The 17,245-nt window shown below is 46.5% G+C and overlaps 1 protein-coding gene across 6 annotated transcripts in view; it reads left to right on the top strand.

The window, feature by feature from the left end:
- The window catches only part of TPST2 (tyrosylprotein sulfotransferase 2), a 57,808-nt gene extending 44,225 nt beyond the window's left edge, over positions 1-13,583 (top strand). For 5 of the 6 annotated variants that reach the window (XM_081252005.1, XM_081252010.1, XM_081252009.1 and 2 more), the window contains 4 exons: positions 1,839-2,037; positions 7,522-7,572; positions 11,460-11,508; positions 13,085-13,583. In XM_081252005.1, the coding sequence (XP_081108131.1) occupies positions 1,839-2,037; positions 7,522-7,572; positions 11,460-11,501 (292 nt within the window). In that variant the 3' untranslated portion in view covers positions 11,502-11,508; positions 13,085-13,583. The remainder of the gene's footprint in view (positions 1-1,838; positions 2,038-7,521; positions 7,573-11,459; positions 11,509-13,084) is intronic. The other variant, XM_081252007.1, reaches the window with a different exon arrangement.
- Positions 13,584-17,245: the final 3,662 nt, after the last annotated feature.

The following is a 17,245-nucleotide window of genomic DNA, read 5'->3' as shown; positions in this document are numbered from 1 at the left end:
TGAAAAAGAAACAAACTCACAGATGTAGAAAACAAACTTATGATTACCAAAGGGGAAAGGGTGTAGGGGAGGGATGGATTGGGAGTTTGGGATTAATAGATACACACTACTGTATATAAAATAGGTAAACAACAAGGACTACAGCATAGCACAGGTAACTATATTCAATATCCTTTAATAACCATAACGGAAAAGAATATGAGAAAGAATACACACACACACACACACACGTATGTATAACTGAATCACTTTGCTGTATACCAGAAACTAACACAACATTGTAAATCAACTATACTTCAATTTAAAAAAAAAAAGAGGCAAAAGAAGAATCAAGCTCCTCCTATCCCCTCAAAAAGCAATGGTTACTTGATTCCTGATGTGTCTTGAAAACGGCGAAAATTCTAACAGAATCTGGCTTAGATGAGCTCCCCGAAGGATTTGCAGAAACTATGTTATCATTTTCTCGTGTAATGTAGCTGTCAACCAGTGATTTTATCCTTTATGGCAGAATGGCCTTATGGCCAATTGTGGGGTGAAACTGCTTGCAGCGAAGATGTTTATGGTGAAAATACCTAGAACCGTATTTGTGATGTTTGACACACTGGCTAAAGTTGAGATTTAAATCCAGGTCTGCAGACTCCAGATCCGTGCCCTCCCGACCAGTCCACACCCTTTCCCCTCCCCAGTTCCCCTCACCCCCCCTTCCCATCTTCCTTTTGCTCTATCTGTTTGCTTCTGTTCTTCGTTCCCAAGTTATCGCTTAGCTGGGATGGAAGCATCTAGAAATAGGTCCTCGATCCTAGGAGTTCCCCACCCTCTATCCTATAAAGCCTCTGAACTATTATTGGTAAGATCGTCATGATTCACACAGCTTCGTAACCAACCCTGTTGTATGGGAGAGCAAGGAAGCACATATAAGATGATGACTGTTTCATCCTAACAGCAAAATGAAAACAACCTAAATCTCCATCTTTAGGGGAATGGAAAAAGAATGAGGTATTGAGAGAGTGGGGAAAAAAAAAACCCCGCCTACAAACCAGTACTATGTATAGTATATAATTTCTGTTTTTCAATCTGCAAGCAAAACCATAGATTTTCAGTGTGTATATGTGTGGGAGAGAGAGAGAAAGAGAGAGAGAGCTAACACTGAGACCTTAAAATGTACCAGATACTCTTTTATTATTAACTCGTTTACTCCCCAGAACAGCCCCGTGAGGTAAGTACTATTATGATTCCCATTTTACAGGTGAGGACACTGAGGCTCAGAGAGGTTCAGTCAGTCTCCCAAGGCCACACAGCCAGTGTTGGTAGAGCTGGCATCTGCACCCAGGCAGTCTGGCCCCTGAGTCTGTGCTTAGCCACTCTGTTTTTAAAAGCACAGAAAACAGATTGATAGGGTACGCTTCAGAATGCTACGGTCAGGTCCCTGTAGGGAGCTGAAGGACTCGGAGTGGTGATCCCAGGGGCTATTCACCTTACCATTTGTGTCTTAGAATTACTTCTCAAGAACAAAATGTCCATCTTAGTCATATAAATAAAAAGTAATTTTAAAAAAGTCAGAGAGGTCAAGGAAGCAGAATTTCAGCACCACTGAAGTGGTGTGCACTGTCTAGCCCTTTCTCCCAGCTTCCCACCACGTGCTTTTATCCCCATTGTACAGAGCAGGTATGTTGAGGCCGTGTGACTTGCCCACATTCTTATACTTGATAAGAGCCGAGTGGGCCCTGGGGACCAGTCCCCCCAACCTTTCCTGCTGCCCCAGAGTCCCTGAGCAGGGAGCCCGCCTGAGCACCACCTGGGTCTGCCTGTGCCCCGTCCAGCCCGTCCTCTCTCCCCAGGATCGAGCGATCCACAGACCAGGTCATCAAGCCCGTGAACCTGGAAGCTCTCTCCAAGTGGACTGGCCACATCCCTGGGGATGTGTTGAGGGACATGGCCCAGATCGCCCCCATGCTGGCTCGGCTTGGCTATGACCCCTATGCAAACCCGCCCAACTACGGCAACCCCGATCCCATCGTCATCAACAACACACACCGGGTGAGTGCACATGCACACAGGGAGATGCGTGCTCAGGCTGCAGTGGGGGTGGAGGTTCCAGCTACCCCAGAAAACACTTAGTTTCTTGATTCCTATGCAGCTGGTTTGTTTCTGTCTCAGGGACACGGTGATTCGTACGGCTGCTTGTATTTCCATTTTTGCTTGGGCCACAAGGAAGCTCGAAACCAACTGGTAGCCTGCCTCTCACACTGTTAGCATCTCATGGCAGGCCCATTTGTGCACTAATTCCATTTGATTTACCCTTTTCCCCCTGCTTCCCTGGCTGTTTGTTTGTTTGTAAAGCACTTCAAGTCTCTGTTGAGGCTGGGTGTGAATAAATCAACGATTGGTCCCTTTATTGCCCCCGTAAGGTTTAATTTTTAATTTTATTTATTTATTTTTGGCCCTGCCTCGAGGCATGTGGGATCTTAGTTCCCCCACCCGGGATCGAAACCATGCCCCCTGCAGTGGAAGCACAGAGTCTTAACCACTGGACCACCAGGGAAGTCCCTGCCCCCATAAGGTTTAATGTTTACTTCTCAGACAAATGTAAGTTTAGGGTGGTTTAAATTACTTTTTAAGTTCTCCTTGGGCTTCCCTGGTGGCGCAGTGGTTGAGAGTCCGCCTGCCGATGCAGGGGACACGGGTTCGTGCCCCGGTCCTGGAAGATCCCACGTGCCGCAGAGCGGCTGGGCCCGTGAGCCATGGCCGCTGAGCCTGCGGATCCGGAGCCTGTGCTCCGCAACGGGAGAGGCCACAACAGTGAGAGGCCCGCGTACGGCAAAAAAAAAAAAAAAGAAAAAAAAAAAAGTTCTCCTTAGTGTAGGTGGCCAAGGGGAAATGACTTTGAGAAGATGTTTTTGGAGCATAAAAGTAGGCTAATCCTGGGTGGAACAGTTAGCAAGTCGATATTATTTACATGTCACTGTCACAGCTTCTTTACTCTGGTTGCTGTGTTCTGACTTCCTCAGAGACACTAAGTTAATGAAAATATCTGAAAATGGGACCCAGGCCTGAGGAAGAGCCCTCCTACCCCTTATGTCATTGAGACCCAGAGTTTTAATTTAAGCTGAGTTTGGCATTTCTTTTTTTCTTTTTTCTTTTTTTTAAATTAATTCTAAAGTCCTCTGATTCTACTTTCAGAGAACTACTTGGTGTTTGGTCTGTTGAACTGGAAAAGAAAGGGCATGCATCTTAAATTTATTTATTTAATTTATTTATTTTTGGCTGCATTGGGTCTTCATTGCTGCGCGCGGGCTTTCTCTAGTTGCAGTGAGCAGGGGATACTCTTCTTCCGGTGCACGGGCTTCTCATTGCGGTGGCTTCTCTTGTTGCGTAGCATGGGCTGTAGGCTCACGGGCTTCAGTAGTTGTGGCTCACGGGCTCTAGAGCGCAGGCTCAGTAGTTGTTGCGCACAGGCTTGGTTGCTCCACGGCATGTGGGATCTTCCTGGACCAGGGCTCGAACCCGTGTCCCCTGCATTGGCAGGCGGATTCTTTACCACTGCGCCACCAGGGAAGCCCGAATTTGGCATTTCTGAGCACATGCTGATTTTAGAAAGTAAACAGTTCTTTTCTTCCTTTCTCTTTTTTAAAATTGCCTTATAACTGACTTTTTATATGATTGTAGTTTCAGGTGTACGACAGAACGATTTGATATTTGTGCACATGGCAAAACGATCACTACAATTTGAGTCTAGTTACCCACTGTCTGTCACTGTACAAATTTACAACATATGCAGTACAATATTACCGACTATAATCACCGTGCTGTACAGTACATCCCTGTGACTTGTTTATTTTATATTATCTTGTCCCCCCTTCACCCATTTCACCTCCTCACTCCCAACCCAACAGTTCTTGTATTGAATCAGAAAGGGAGAGAGGCATTACTCTTTATTCTCCTTTAATTCTTCAGTGGACTCAAGGAGAAAGACTCCATTTGATGCCAACAAGTCCTTAACACGTACAAGCTTTCTTTCTCTCTCTCTCTCTCTCTCTCTCTCTTTTTCTATTTTTTGGCCACGCCATGTGGGATCTTAGTTCCCTGATCAGGGCTCGAGCCCGTGTCCCCTGCATTGGAAGTGCAGAGTCTTAACCACTGGACCACCAGGGAATTCCTGCAAGCTTTCTTTTTAACGGAGAGAATTTACTAACACTGAGCGCAGGCGGCTCTGCCCTTGTCCTTGAAATGCAGGTCCATTACTTCCTCTTCCCCGACATCAGTTGATTTTGTAAACATCTACTTGTGGAAATACTCAGGGATCCAAGGTAGATACCCAGAGTGCATGGAGAGCGTGGGTGTTGGCAACCTGGATGTGGCTTATTTTTATGATTTTTATTATTTTTGTTTTAAATATTATTACTTTTAATGTTTACTATTTAATAATAGTTATTATTCTTTAAACTGTACTTAGGTACTTTATATACTTTCCTGTATATATGCTATATTTCATAATAAAAAATTCATTAACGGGATTAGGGACTTCCCTGATGGCACAGTGGTTAAGAATCCACCTGCCAATGCAGGGGACACAGGTTTGAGCCCTGGTCCAGGAAGATCCCACATGCCGTGGAGCAACTAAACCCATGCGCCACAACTACTGAGCCTGTGCTCTAGAGCCCGTGCGCCACAACTACTGAAGCCTGTGTGCCTAGAGCATGTGCTCCACGACAAGAGAAGCCACCGCAATGAGAAGCCTGCACACTGGAATGAAGAGAAGCCCCCCGCTCACCACAACTAGCGAAAGTCTGTGCACAGCAATGAAGACCCAACACAGCCAAAAATAAATTAATTAAAAAAAAATTTTTTTAAATTCATTAACGGGATTAAAAAGAAGCAGCAGCAACTGGTGATGACCTTGAAATCCAGCCCCCAAATGCTTCTCAGAAGGGGTGGCTGGGACAGGATGAGGGCATCAGAGAAAGCTGGCCTCTCCTTACCTGCTTTTTTAGCCTGGGGCCCAGCAGCAGCTCCTCTGAAGTCCCTCTAAAAGGCAGAGGCCCCTGGCAGGTCCTAGACTATGGGTCAGAAGCTCCCAGAGTAAGGCCTGACCTTGGGTGTTGTATAAAAAAAATTCTGATGAGCAGTGATGGGTAAGAACAGCTCTTTGGAGCTCTGTTGTTTATTTAAAACAGATGATGTCTCTGGGTTTCTTCCAAAGAGGTTTACTCCCCAAAGAAAAACTCTGTTTTCTACTAACTTATTTAATGACACAAGTGTTAAGAGAACCACAATTCCCTGATTCACTTATTCTCATCCCTAACTGAATTTTTGTGACAAATACACTTGTACTACTGAGAAGAAATATTTTGACACTTCATCTATCTATGCAAGTAGAGAATTGATAGGGTCACTTTCAAAAATGATTTTTTGTATTTCAAGTTTCTGGCTTAAATATCCAACGGTGCAGATTTTTACGTTTGTAAGAACTCAGTTTGGTTTAAAAAAAGCCAAAAACTTGCTCAAGTTTTGTGACCCTGTGTACTTTTAAAATAAAATCAAGAAAGCAAAAAAAGGAAAAACAAAAACAAAACAAAAGAGCTTTACTCCTTAGGGGTTCCACAAGTTTTAACAAGTGCCAGACACCTTGTTTAGTCTTTACAGTGATTTTGCTGTAACTACAAAGATAAGTCCCCTCGTTGAAAGCCACAAGGGTGTGTGTGTGTGTGTGTACGTGTGTGTACGTGTGTGTGTGTGTGTGTACGTGTGTACGGGTACTGAAGGCGCAGAATGTTCCTGTACTGGATCCTCGGCAGTACACTCAGTTCTGAAAGGATCCCAGTGCTAATGAAACTGTCTGTACCTGTGCTGTTCATTACAGCCACTAGGCTTGTGTGGCCCCTGAAATGTGACCAGTGAAATGTGATGAGTCCAAATTGAAAGGTGCCATGTAAGTGTGAAACACACACTGGATTTTGAGGTCCTCGTACCCCCAAAAAGCATGTAAAACTTCTCCTTAATCATTTTTATATTGATTACATAGGGAAGGAAAACTTTTCCCTTTTTCCCTTCTAGGTTCTTTGGCTGGTCTGATAATGAAATTGACATAAGACAGATTAATAGGAGAGAAAACAAATTTAATATCGTACATACAGGAGCTCATAAAAATAGGAGATTCATAAGAAGGGGCCAAAGCAGGCATCTTTCATACCTTTTAGACGAAGAAAGAATACATTTGTGAAGTACTGATAAGACAAAAAAGACATTTGGGCTTGGGGTAGTAAATTACTGAAGAAGTAACAAGGTTTGTGTACACAGCCCTCTTGGCCCTGATTTCTCCATCTCTGGAAGGATGTCTGTCTACCTCCTATTGCGGGGAGGGTACCTTTCACCTGGGAGATTTATTCCCTGCTCTCAAGGGCACCAAGGAGGGTCAGAGTGTCCTTCTGGCACCGGCTGTTTCTTAAATAACTTTAATTCAAAATAATGAATATGCCAAAGTGGTAGATTTGGGGGCGACCTGCCCTGAACCCCATCAATTACATGTTGAAGTATTAATATTTTAGCTATATCAGGTTAAATAAAAAATACCACTAGAGGGAATTCCCTGTAGGTCCAGTGGTTAGGACTCCACGGTCTCACTGCTGAGGGTCCGGGTTCAATCCCTGGTTGGGGAACTAAGATCCCACAAGCTGCGCGGTGTGGCCAAAAAAAAAACCCACTAGAATTAATTTCACCTGTTTCACTTTTTTTTTTTAATGTGGCTACTAGAAACTTTTAAATTACAGACTAGGTTCACATTATATTCTATTGGACAGTGCTGGTCTATCCAGTGCCTTGTATTTCGAGAGATAGTGGAAAGGCCTGGAATTTTCTGGTTCCCACCTCAGGGCCTTTGTCCTCCCTGTGCCCTCTGGCTGGAATGCTTCTTCAGAGCTTAGCCTGGCAGGATTGCCTTGTCACTCAGGTCTCAGCACAAAGGCCATGCGTTCCAAGGGGCCCTTTCTGACCACGCCTTCAGAAGAAGCCCCCTGGGCACTCCTAATCACATACTTCCCTTGTAGTACTTTCCATGGTTTGATATGTTCTTGTTTAATTGTGTTTGTTGTCACTTGTGGATTGTCTGGCCCTCCCCGCTCCAGAATGGAAGCTCCAGGAGGATGGGACTTCTAATTGTCTGGGCAATGTTGTAATGGCCCCCAACCCCCTCCCCACCCCCGAGCTTAGAATAATGCCTGGAATAAGAGGAGCTCATTAATACATGTTTGTTGGATGGATGCATGGATGAGCAGGTGGATAAGTGGATGGGTGGGTTGGGTGGATAGATGGATGGATGGGTGTGTAGATGGGTGGGTAGGTGGATGGGAGGGTAGATGGGGGGCGTGGATGGGAGGGTGGATGGGGGGGTGTGGGTGGATGGAGAGGTAGATGGATGGGAGGGTGGATGGGTGGGTACCCAGATGGATGGGTGGGTGTGCAAGTGATGGGCTTAATTTTATTTTTTGATCATTTCTACAATAGTGATAATTTTTTCTTTCCTAGGTCTTGAAAGGGGACTATAAAACACCAGCCAATCTGAAAGGCTATCTTCAGGTCAGAAACCCCAGGGGGATTTCTGCGGCACCACTAGCTTCCTCTGTGCCCTTGAACACTTCACTTCTCTCATATGGTTGATGGTTTGCCCATCAGAAAATTGGATGGGGGTGGGATTCCAGTCAGAGGCTCTCAAGTGTCTGATCCACCTGGGGCGACATCTCAGTAGCCCTTCAGCCTGAGCCCCTTCCTTGTCCCCTGGCTTGAAAGCAGTTGGAGGAACTTAGTGGGGACTTTCTGTCAAACTTTCTGCCTCTCGCCTTAAATTCAGCTTCATTTAAAATGGCAGTTCCTGGACTTCCCTGGTGGCCCAGTGGTTAAGATTCCGTGTTTTCACTGCAGGGGGCATGGGTTTGATCCCTGGTCAGGGAAGTTCCGCGTGCCGCACCGTGTGGACAAAATAAAAAAGTATAACGTGGCAGTTCCCAGCCCAGCACAAAAATTTCATCAGTCTACCAAAAAATGAGGGTCATGTGATGCAGGTATGTGTGCAAATGTAGACATAATACAGTCCTGTGTCCCCACACGCATCCCCACAGGCTGGCCTCCCATGCCTCCTGGGCGTGTCCATGGAGGCTGTCCCTGAATCCTGTCAAGAAGAACCGCTCCCAGGACTGACAGTTGCAGCATTCTCCTTTTGGTGCCAAAGTGCTCCTTTTTTTTTTTTTTGCGGTACGCGGGCCTCTCACTGTTGTGGCCTCTCCCGTTGCCAGGCTCCGGACGCGCAGGCTCAGCGGCCATGGCTCACGGGCCCGGCCGCTCCACGGCATGTGGGATCTTCCTGGACCGGGGCACGAACCCGTGTCCCTTGCATCGGCAGGCAGACTCTCAACCACTGCGCCACCAGGGAAGCCGGAAAGTGCTCCTTTTTAAATGAAGGGTGGTGATGCTACAATCAGTAGTTTCAGTTTGTGTGTGTGTTTTATTTAACTTGGCCAGGAAAGGGGGGGGTCACCCTATGCTAATCCCCAGTTTAATCATCAAACTCACAGACTCTCATGGGTCGGGCAGTGAGATTTTGGTCCTTTGGGGATGAGTCCACACTCCCTCTGTGGGAATCAGAAACCCTTCTCTTGCCACTGTGAAAAAATATTGCCAGAATTAATCAGCACTAATTTGTTATTTGTTTTAACCCAAAGAGGATGTAACAAGAACAACAAACAGAAGTGGGGTAAAGGGGAATTAGCCACCATCTGAAACCCTTTTCATTTTTACATACAGTCTTTTTTTTGCCCACCTGGATATCCATTTTTGTGTTCCTTGCAGTTCCATTGTATGAGCTCCTTTGTTTTACTTTCTTACTGTTTTTCCATCTTGGGGGTCTCACTGTGGCCATTTCGGATGGCTACATAGTTTTCTCTGGAATGCATTATGTTCCACCAATTACTTAACTGTTGCCCTATGTAATTTTTGCAACATTTTGCAATATTTCAAATGATATCATGCACCTATCATCCTGATTTTGCCTCTCTTCTGTGGGGCGAGGGCTGGGGGGGCCTCAATGGAATTGTTCCCTTCGAATACAATTGTTTTTATACGAATTTATTTATTTATTTTTGGTTGCATTGGGTTTTCATTGCTGCGCGTGGGCTTTCTCTAGTTGCGGCGCGCGGGCTTCTCATTGCGGTGGCTTCTCTTGTTGCAGAGCACAGGCTCTAGGCTCACAGGCTTCAGTAGTTGTGGCACTCGGGCTCCGTAGTTGTGGCTCACGGGCTTAGTTGCTTCGTGGCATGTGGGATCCTCCCGGACCAAGGCTCAAACCGGTGTCTCCTGCATTGGCAGGAGGATTCTTAACCACTGCACCGTCAGGGAAGTCCCCAGATACATTTTTAAGTAGTGGAATCAGAGGGTGGGAGGGTCTTTTTTTTTTTTGGCCGTGCGGCATGTGGGATCTTAGTTCCTCGACCAGGGATCATACCCATGCCCCTTGCAGTGGAATCGTGGATTCTTAACCACTGGACCGCCAGGGAATTCCCCATGGGAGGGTCTTTTTTGAGACTCTTGAACTACAAGGTTAAAATTGCTTTACAGAACAGTTGGACCAGTTTACACTCTCCTGCACTGTGTGGCGTATTCAAGCTGGCCTGGGACCGTTTTTGCTCTCTTAGGAGCAAAATGTAGAGGAATGGCATATGCTCTGTCATCGTGAGCAGTCCCACCCTCTGGAGAGCTGCCCCACAAATTACGTCAAACCCCTACTTTCTGCCCTTTTCTCCTCCACTGTCCCCCACTGTGCACATGATCTCCTGCAGGATATTGCAAAACTTGGAAACAATCTTAGGACAACAGTTGAGTAATGGTGGTGTGTACATTGTATAGAATACTATGTAGCCATCCAAAATGGTAATCGTGAAACCCCAAAAATAGGAAGATAGGAAGCAAGCAAAACAAAGCTGCTCACACATTAGAATGGCAAGTCATGCAAAAATGTATACTCAGGGCTTCCCTGGTGGCGCAGTGGTTGAGAGTCTGCCTGCCGATGCAGGGGACACGGGTTCGTGTCCCGGTCAGGGAAGATCCCACGTGCCGCAGAGCGGCTGGGCCTGTAAGCCATGGCCGCTGAGCCTGCGCGTCCGGAGCCTGTGCTCCGCAACGGGAGAGGCCACAGCAGTGAGAGGCCCGCGTACCGCAAAAAAAAAAAAAAAAAAAAAGTATACTCAATCCCTAAACTCCAAACGCCCTCTCCTTTCCAGGGCTTTGCTATTCCCTCTGCCGGGAATGCTTTTCTACCCACATCCGTGCACGGCCGGCTTCGTTTTCATCTTTTAGCTCTTTGCTTATGGGGTGTTTTCCAACACCAACAACTAATTCTCTGATTATCTGGACACCAACTAGGTGTTGCATAATTCAGTTCAATTCTGACACTGATTTCCGGAGATAGCCTCTGACCCCACAGGTTAAGGGCCCAGTCCCACAAAACTGTCCCCACTTCAGATGCCCAGGCTACCTACCTTTCTGCCCAGCCAACTACACATTTGCAGGGTCCCCATGCCCCCCCCCACACACACTCAGGTTTGGTAATTCACTAGAAGAACACACAGGACTCAGGAAAACACTTTACTTCCTAGATCACCAGTTTATCATAAAGGCTGTAACTCGGGAACAGCCCAGTGGAAGAGAGGTGTAGGGTGAGGTATGGGGGGAGGGGCGTGGAGCTCCCATGCCCTCTCTGGGTGCACCACCCTCCCGACACCTCTCTGTTCGCCCACCCCGACTCCCTGACCCTGTCATGTATGGATTTTTATGGAGGCTTCATTAAGTAGGCATGGTTGATTAAATCATTGGCTGTTGGTTATTAATCTCCAGCCTCCTCCCTTCCCCAGAGGTTGGGGTGGAGGGCGCTGAAATTTCCAACCCTTTAATCACGCGTTGGCCTTTTTGGTAACCAAGCCGCCATCCTGAAGCTAGGGGCCCCCAGCCACCAGTCATCTCATTTGCATACAAAAGATGCTTTTTATCACTAGGGAGGTTCCAAGGGTTCTAAGAGCTTGGTGCCAGGAACCCAAGGCAAAGATCACATGTAGGTTTCTCATTACACTCCACCTTAAATGTCATCCCCCTGTAGTGGCCTCTCCGAACCACTTTATCTGAAGGAGCCCCAACACCAGTCACTCATATCAGCCCACTGTATTGCCTGGACTTGATAGTATCTTGCGGATGTGTTTGTTGAGCAGCCTCTCCCCACTAGAATGTGAGTTGGGTGGGGATAGGATGGGGTCTATTGTGTTCACAGTAGCCCCAGCACCCGGCACACAGTAGGTGTGCGGTAACTACTCGGTGAGAGAGTGTGCCCAATTCAGTGATGCTGAGAGCTGAACCTCAGGGCAGTGAGGCCCTGGTACCACCACTTGGCTGTGACCCTTCCTCTGTGTGTTGTCTTCCTCCAGGTGAACCAGAATAGCACCTCTTCCCACCTAGGAAGCTCATGATTTCCAGGTAGGCCTGCAGACGTTGCCGGGATCTTCCGACACTTCTGAGCCCAGGAGTCACTTTTCTGAAAAGCTTGTCCTTCCTGAGCCTCCCTGGGGAGGAGTGGCCACCAAGGTGGGCTGACCCAGCCCCATCAGGAGGTTTCCCTGGCCCCAGCCTGGGGAGCTATTTATAGAATCAAGGCGTAGTCTCCTAGCTCTGGATCAGGGGTGTGGGCAGGGATCAGTGCTGAACCAACCAGAAAAAGGTTTATCTGGCATTGGGGAGGGGGTACAGAGGACAGGTGTGATGGGGGGATTCTAGAACCATTTTGCACAGAATACTGTCTGCCAACCCAGCTTCTATAAACAGCATCAGGTTGGCTCAAAGCAATTAATGTTGTAATAATAGTCACAAGCAGTTCTGGTCTAAGAATAACCCCTACTGCACTGGGCCGAGTGCTCTTCCTGTGTTACTCCTTTAACCCTCAGCATCCTTGGGAGGCAGGTGACGTGACTGTCCCATTTTATGGAGGAGAAAACCAAAGCCCAGAGAAGGGCGTTGACTTGCCTAAGGCCACAGAGCCACCAAAAGTCATCTCCCCCAGAGTTTGCTTTTAACAAATGATTTTAAGTGCCTATTTATCCCTCCATGTTTTGCCAAGGGGCAGGTAAACAGGTTCTGAACTTGGGAAGTCAAAGATTTAAGAACTCACTCGAGGTTCAACTCCTGTTGGCCTCTGTTTTCCCCATCTGGAGAATGGGGATTCATCACTGTCCGCCTCCAAGGGTGGTCGTGAGATGAAGTGAGCTGGCCTGGGTGGGAGCGCTGGGACCTTGTGGCGGATGTGGGCACTGGAGTTAAGGCTCCAGCGAGTGAGCTCACTTCCTTATGCTCCCCAGCCTCTCTGATCAGGCTCAGGGAAACCTGGGGGAGTCAGAGAGGCCAGGACCAACTTGCCTGGGTATTTGGCCTATTCTTTTAAACTGTAAAAGAGCTTCTAGCCTCGAGTCGATTTTTAGTTTCCTTATCTTATTTTTAAATAATCAGCATATTTTTTAGTTTTTCTTGAAATCCACTTTGCACCAGCCCACAAGGCTGGAGACACGAAGTCACCCTGACTATCAGTATTCCCATCTCGAGTTGTGCTAAGATCCAGGACTTCCGTTTAATTCCTAAGAAGTCTCACATTGAAAGCAGTCTTTTTCCAAGTTTTTCCCCAACTCGATTTCCCTCTCTCTTTCTGCAGGTTCATTAGTAGAATCCTGAACCTTCTCGTTGACGAAAGCCAGATCTATTTCTCGCATTACTCTTTAGATGAGGTCCCAGAGACAGGGTACTTTAGCTAATCATTGCCATCTGCTCTTCGTAAATCAGAAAAGTGATATCTTTGAGGTCAAGTGGCGACAGGTTGAGATGTGGGTAAGGACCCAAGAAACATTTTTAAAGGTAAATTCTCTCCAGCCATCTGGATGCTATAGAAAATCTCACATGCTTACATGAATGCATGAAGACCATCTGTCCTGCAATCACACATATAAATATACAAGATCTGTTTCAGAATTGCGACTCTGGGCCTAACACCTGTTTTCTCCCCTTTCAGATCTTTGCAAATGGCTTCGTTGCCAGAAGAGAAGAAACTTCGCATTTGAGTGGAAATCGGACCTCTAATCCAAGCATATTGCTTGCTATTAATCTCCAAAACAGGACTGCTCACAGAGGAATGTATTTGCATATGTTTGCAAAAGCTGAATCATTGAAAACTTAACCTTGAAACACTCTATCTTAGGGTAGTCTGGGGTAGAGAACCAAGAGTGTGGAGGTAGTCCGGCTTTTGAAACTTAGGTATTTTATATTTTTCCCCTCGAGAAGTTTTTTTTAAGAAATGGATTTGCCATCCTCCTTAATTTGCAGGACTGCTTTGGTGGCTTTGTTTGCTGGAACAAGGCCCATCACCCGTGCCTCTCTGTTGACCCTTACTTTTGAATTCAAAGAATCTATTTAAGAATTTAATATATGAGGCTTTCTTTGATTCCTCCTCGGTTCTACTCACAGAGAAAAAAATATATATATATTATTTGAATAAACTGAACAGGGACTCATTTGTCTGTGCCTTACTTTACAGAGTGAATAGATTTTTTTCTTCCATGTTGAGTTTTGTCAGGTGGATTGATGATGAACAAAGGCTGGAGAATAGGTCCACGCAAGGGCACAGCTGAACTCCTGTGTCAGGGAGCCCCAAGGCCACCCTTGGGTTTGGCGATTTGCTACAAGGACTCACGGAACTCAGAAAACCTGGTGGACTCACAGTTACGGTTTATTACAGCGAAAGGTTACGGATTAAAATCAGCAAGGGAAAAAGGCGCATAGGGCAGAGTCCAGGAGAGCCCAGGCACGAGCTCCCAGATGTCCTCTCCCACTGGAGTCTCACAGACACACTTGGTTCTCCCACCAACAATGTGTGACAACATGTGTGAAGTATTGCCAGCCAGGAAGGCTCACCTGAGCCTTAGCGTCCAGCATTTTTTACTTGGCATCAGTCACAAGGGTATGCAGCATCTGACTGTCGTTACTTGGTCTCCAGCCCTTCCAGAGGTCACATGATACAGTGTGATCCAAGACCCCCCGTAAATCACTTTGTTAACATAGACTATGGCCTGTTGTGGTCCAGGGTCCTAGGTATTCAAAGGCACTCCTTCTAGTGAGGACATCCCAAGGGCTCAGAGGGGAGCTCCTAGGAGCTGGTCCTTTCTTTGTCACGTGCAGGGTTTGTTGGAACTCTCCAAGCCTGCTGAGTTCATCCTTGGCTGCTCAAATGCTTAGGGATCAACCAGGCCCAGAACAGTTTGTTATCTTTTAAGGGTTAAATGTTTTACCCACACTGCCTTGCCTTAGCTCTCATGACAGTAGTGAGGCTTTGGGAAGGTAGTGACTCACAGTGGCGTGAGGTATGGATTTTGGAGTCAAGCCAAAGTACCAGCTGTGTGGTTTGCCCCCCTGTTTCTTCATCTGTAAAATGAGGAAGGTAGAACTTCCTGGGTTTATTGGGAGGGGCTGATGGGTGACGTGGGCAGTGGTGCCTGGTGTGTGAAGAGCCTGCAGTGTGAGGCAGCTCTTGCCTCTCCTTGTCTTGAGACAGAGGTGGGATGGGTAGTTGATGGAGTCACAGACACAGGGAGCTCATGATCACCCCTCAAGTGTTAGCAGAAGACATCCGGCCTCATTCACTGTTCCACCCATCTATTGCTGCATGACTCAACAGCCCCCAGCTTCGTGACTTAAAAGCATTTATTGTTGAATCTCTCAGTTCTAGGAGTTAACTAGAGTGAGCTCAGTGGTGCTCATAGTCAGATGCTGGCTGGGGCTTCTGTCCACTGAAGGCTCCTGCAGTCACATGTCTGGTGCCTGGGCTGGGATGGTTGGAGGATCTGGAGGCGTCATTATCATGTAGCCTCTCCACACAGCAAGCCTGGACTTCCTTGTAGCATAGTTAAGCAGACTCCTTATATGGCAGCTGGGCTCCCCGAGAATAGATGCCACGCAGTTAAGGTATATGCCTGGAGCTGGTGCAGTGTCACTTCCGCTCACCTCACCTGTGTCCTTTTGAGGACGCTTGCTTTACAGATAATGTCCCAGGCCTTCAGAACCTCATCCCAGCTTTCTATCTAAGGATAGTGTTCTCAAATTCTTGAAAGATAAGTAGGGTAGAAACCATCTGTAAGAAACACTTAAAAGGAAACCAAATTTGCTAATCTCAGCTGATCTGGATCTTCAATTCTGCCAAGTTCAGGACATGATATATGTTGTTTTGAACAAAACTCAAAATATTTTTAAGACTAAGCCATGTGCAACTGTAGAATGTCAATGTCCCAGAAAAGGTACTTGTGCTAGGCTTTAAATATATCATCTTTGAAATGCCACTTACAGATTGTTTCTATGGTACCAACCTATTTAAAGTTGTAACTGAGTGAGGATTCCCCCCCCCCCAAATCTTTTGAAGGCAATATGGAAACAGTGCTGTATGGTGTGAGCTGCCTAAGGGGTGATTAAGAGTGTGGACTCGGCTTAGAAATGACCTTGGAAGGTTGAAGAATTGAAGAGATGACATATGCAGAGGTCTTTGGACCCTGAACAGACAGTAGTCACTCTATAACTATTAGCTCAAGTAAGTGGACAGAAATGATGTGGATGGGTGCATGCACCGTGTAGCAGAGAAAGGACTGGTCTGACTGTGTCCTTCAATCCTCTGTGTGGCCCTGGTACCTCCCCTGTGGCGTGGCCTCCTCTGTTGCCTCTTCTGTGAGAAGGGAGGGATGGACCAATGATTGTCCGAGAGCCCTGCCAGGCTTCTGCTGAGGAACGTTATTGCCTGGCAACCCCCCCTCCTGGGAAGGCTACATGTCTGAGCACCTCACTGGGAATCTAGACATGGGCCTGGATGTCCCTGGGTCCCAAATCAAGGGTTTATCTGAGCAGTGCCAGGAGACCAGGCTGGCTATGAGATCCTGAAACTACAGCTCTGGCCACCTCTCTCCTTGCTTTTCCTGAGGCTGTGCATTTGGGTCCAAAAACCTGGAAAAACCACTGTCTTTGAGGCTAGAGACCATCTATGCAGAGATATGAGATTGGGTCTTTTAAATGAAAATAGCCACAACCATTTAAGAAGATCTTACTATGCCAGGGGCTTTACATGCATTAATTAGCCTTCCCCCTTTTTATTTTGGTCCTGGGAACAACCTTTTTAGAGCAGTGCTATCTTTATCTCCATTTTAGAGGTGGGAAAACTGAGGTGTAGAGAAGCAAAGCAACCTGCCCCAGGTCCCATATCTAGGAAGCAGCAAAGTGGAGATTTGGATCCCTAAAGTTTTACTCCAGAACCTTCACTTTTTAAAAATTCTAAGTACATAGAGAAAACATTATTTCTCTTAATCATTTGAGATTTAGTTGCCTATGTGATGCCCCTCCACCCTGCACCAAATACTTTAGTATTTCCAACAAACAATGACATTCTCCATCGTAACCACAGGACAACCATCAAAATCAGGAAATGAACAGGGACACATCACTACCATGGAAACCTCAGGCCCCATTTAAGTTTTGACAGCTGCCCCAATAACTTCCTTTATAGCAAAAAGATCCAGTTCAGAGTCATGTGTTGCATTTAGTTGTCATGTCTCTTTAGTCGACTTCAGTCTGGAACAGCTGTAGGGTCTTTCATTTTCATGACCTTGGCGCTTTTGAAGATGACAGACTGGTTGTTTTGTAGAAGTCCCTTTAATGGGGTTTGCTTTCTGTATCCTCATGATTCCATTCAGGTTATGCAGCTTGGCAGGAAATCACAGGAGTGATGCTTCGATCTTCCAGGACATCCTATCACGTGATTCCCATTTGCCCCATTCTAGGGGACACACACTTGATCAGAGCCTGTATTCTCAATGACCCCACAACCATCCAGAAGGTTTCCTTTTCCAGAAGCCACATGGTAGGGTCCATTTGGTGAAACAAATCCACTAGCATCAGTCCGTCAAGAGCAAAGTAACTCAGATCCATAAAATCTGCTGTAAAGCTATGGACATAGCTACTGAGAAGCCTGGCTTATTTTTATTTTTGACTTTGACTTATAAATAGAAGCATATACGTTTTCAGGCTCAGGCTCAACATATGGTTTATCTTGTCTCCGTGTTTCCCTCACTCTGCTCCGTAGTGGACTTTTCAGTCTGTAAGACTCTCTCCCCCGCCTTCTCCTCTACTAAAACCTCACTTT

This window comes from Mesoplodon bidens, assembly GCF_964165515.1.
Source record: "Mesoplodon bidens genome assembly, chromosome: 13".
Lineage (NCBI taxonomy): Eukaryota > Metazoa > Chordata > Mammalia > Artiodactyla > Ziphiidae > Mesoplodon > Mesoplodon bidens.
The sequence above is the reverse complement of the archived record's forward strand: the minus strand, read 5'-3'. Positions and strand labels throughout refer to the sequence as shown.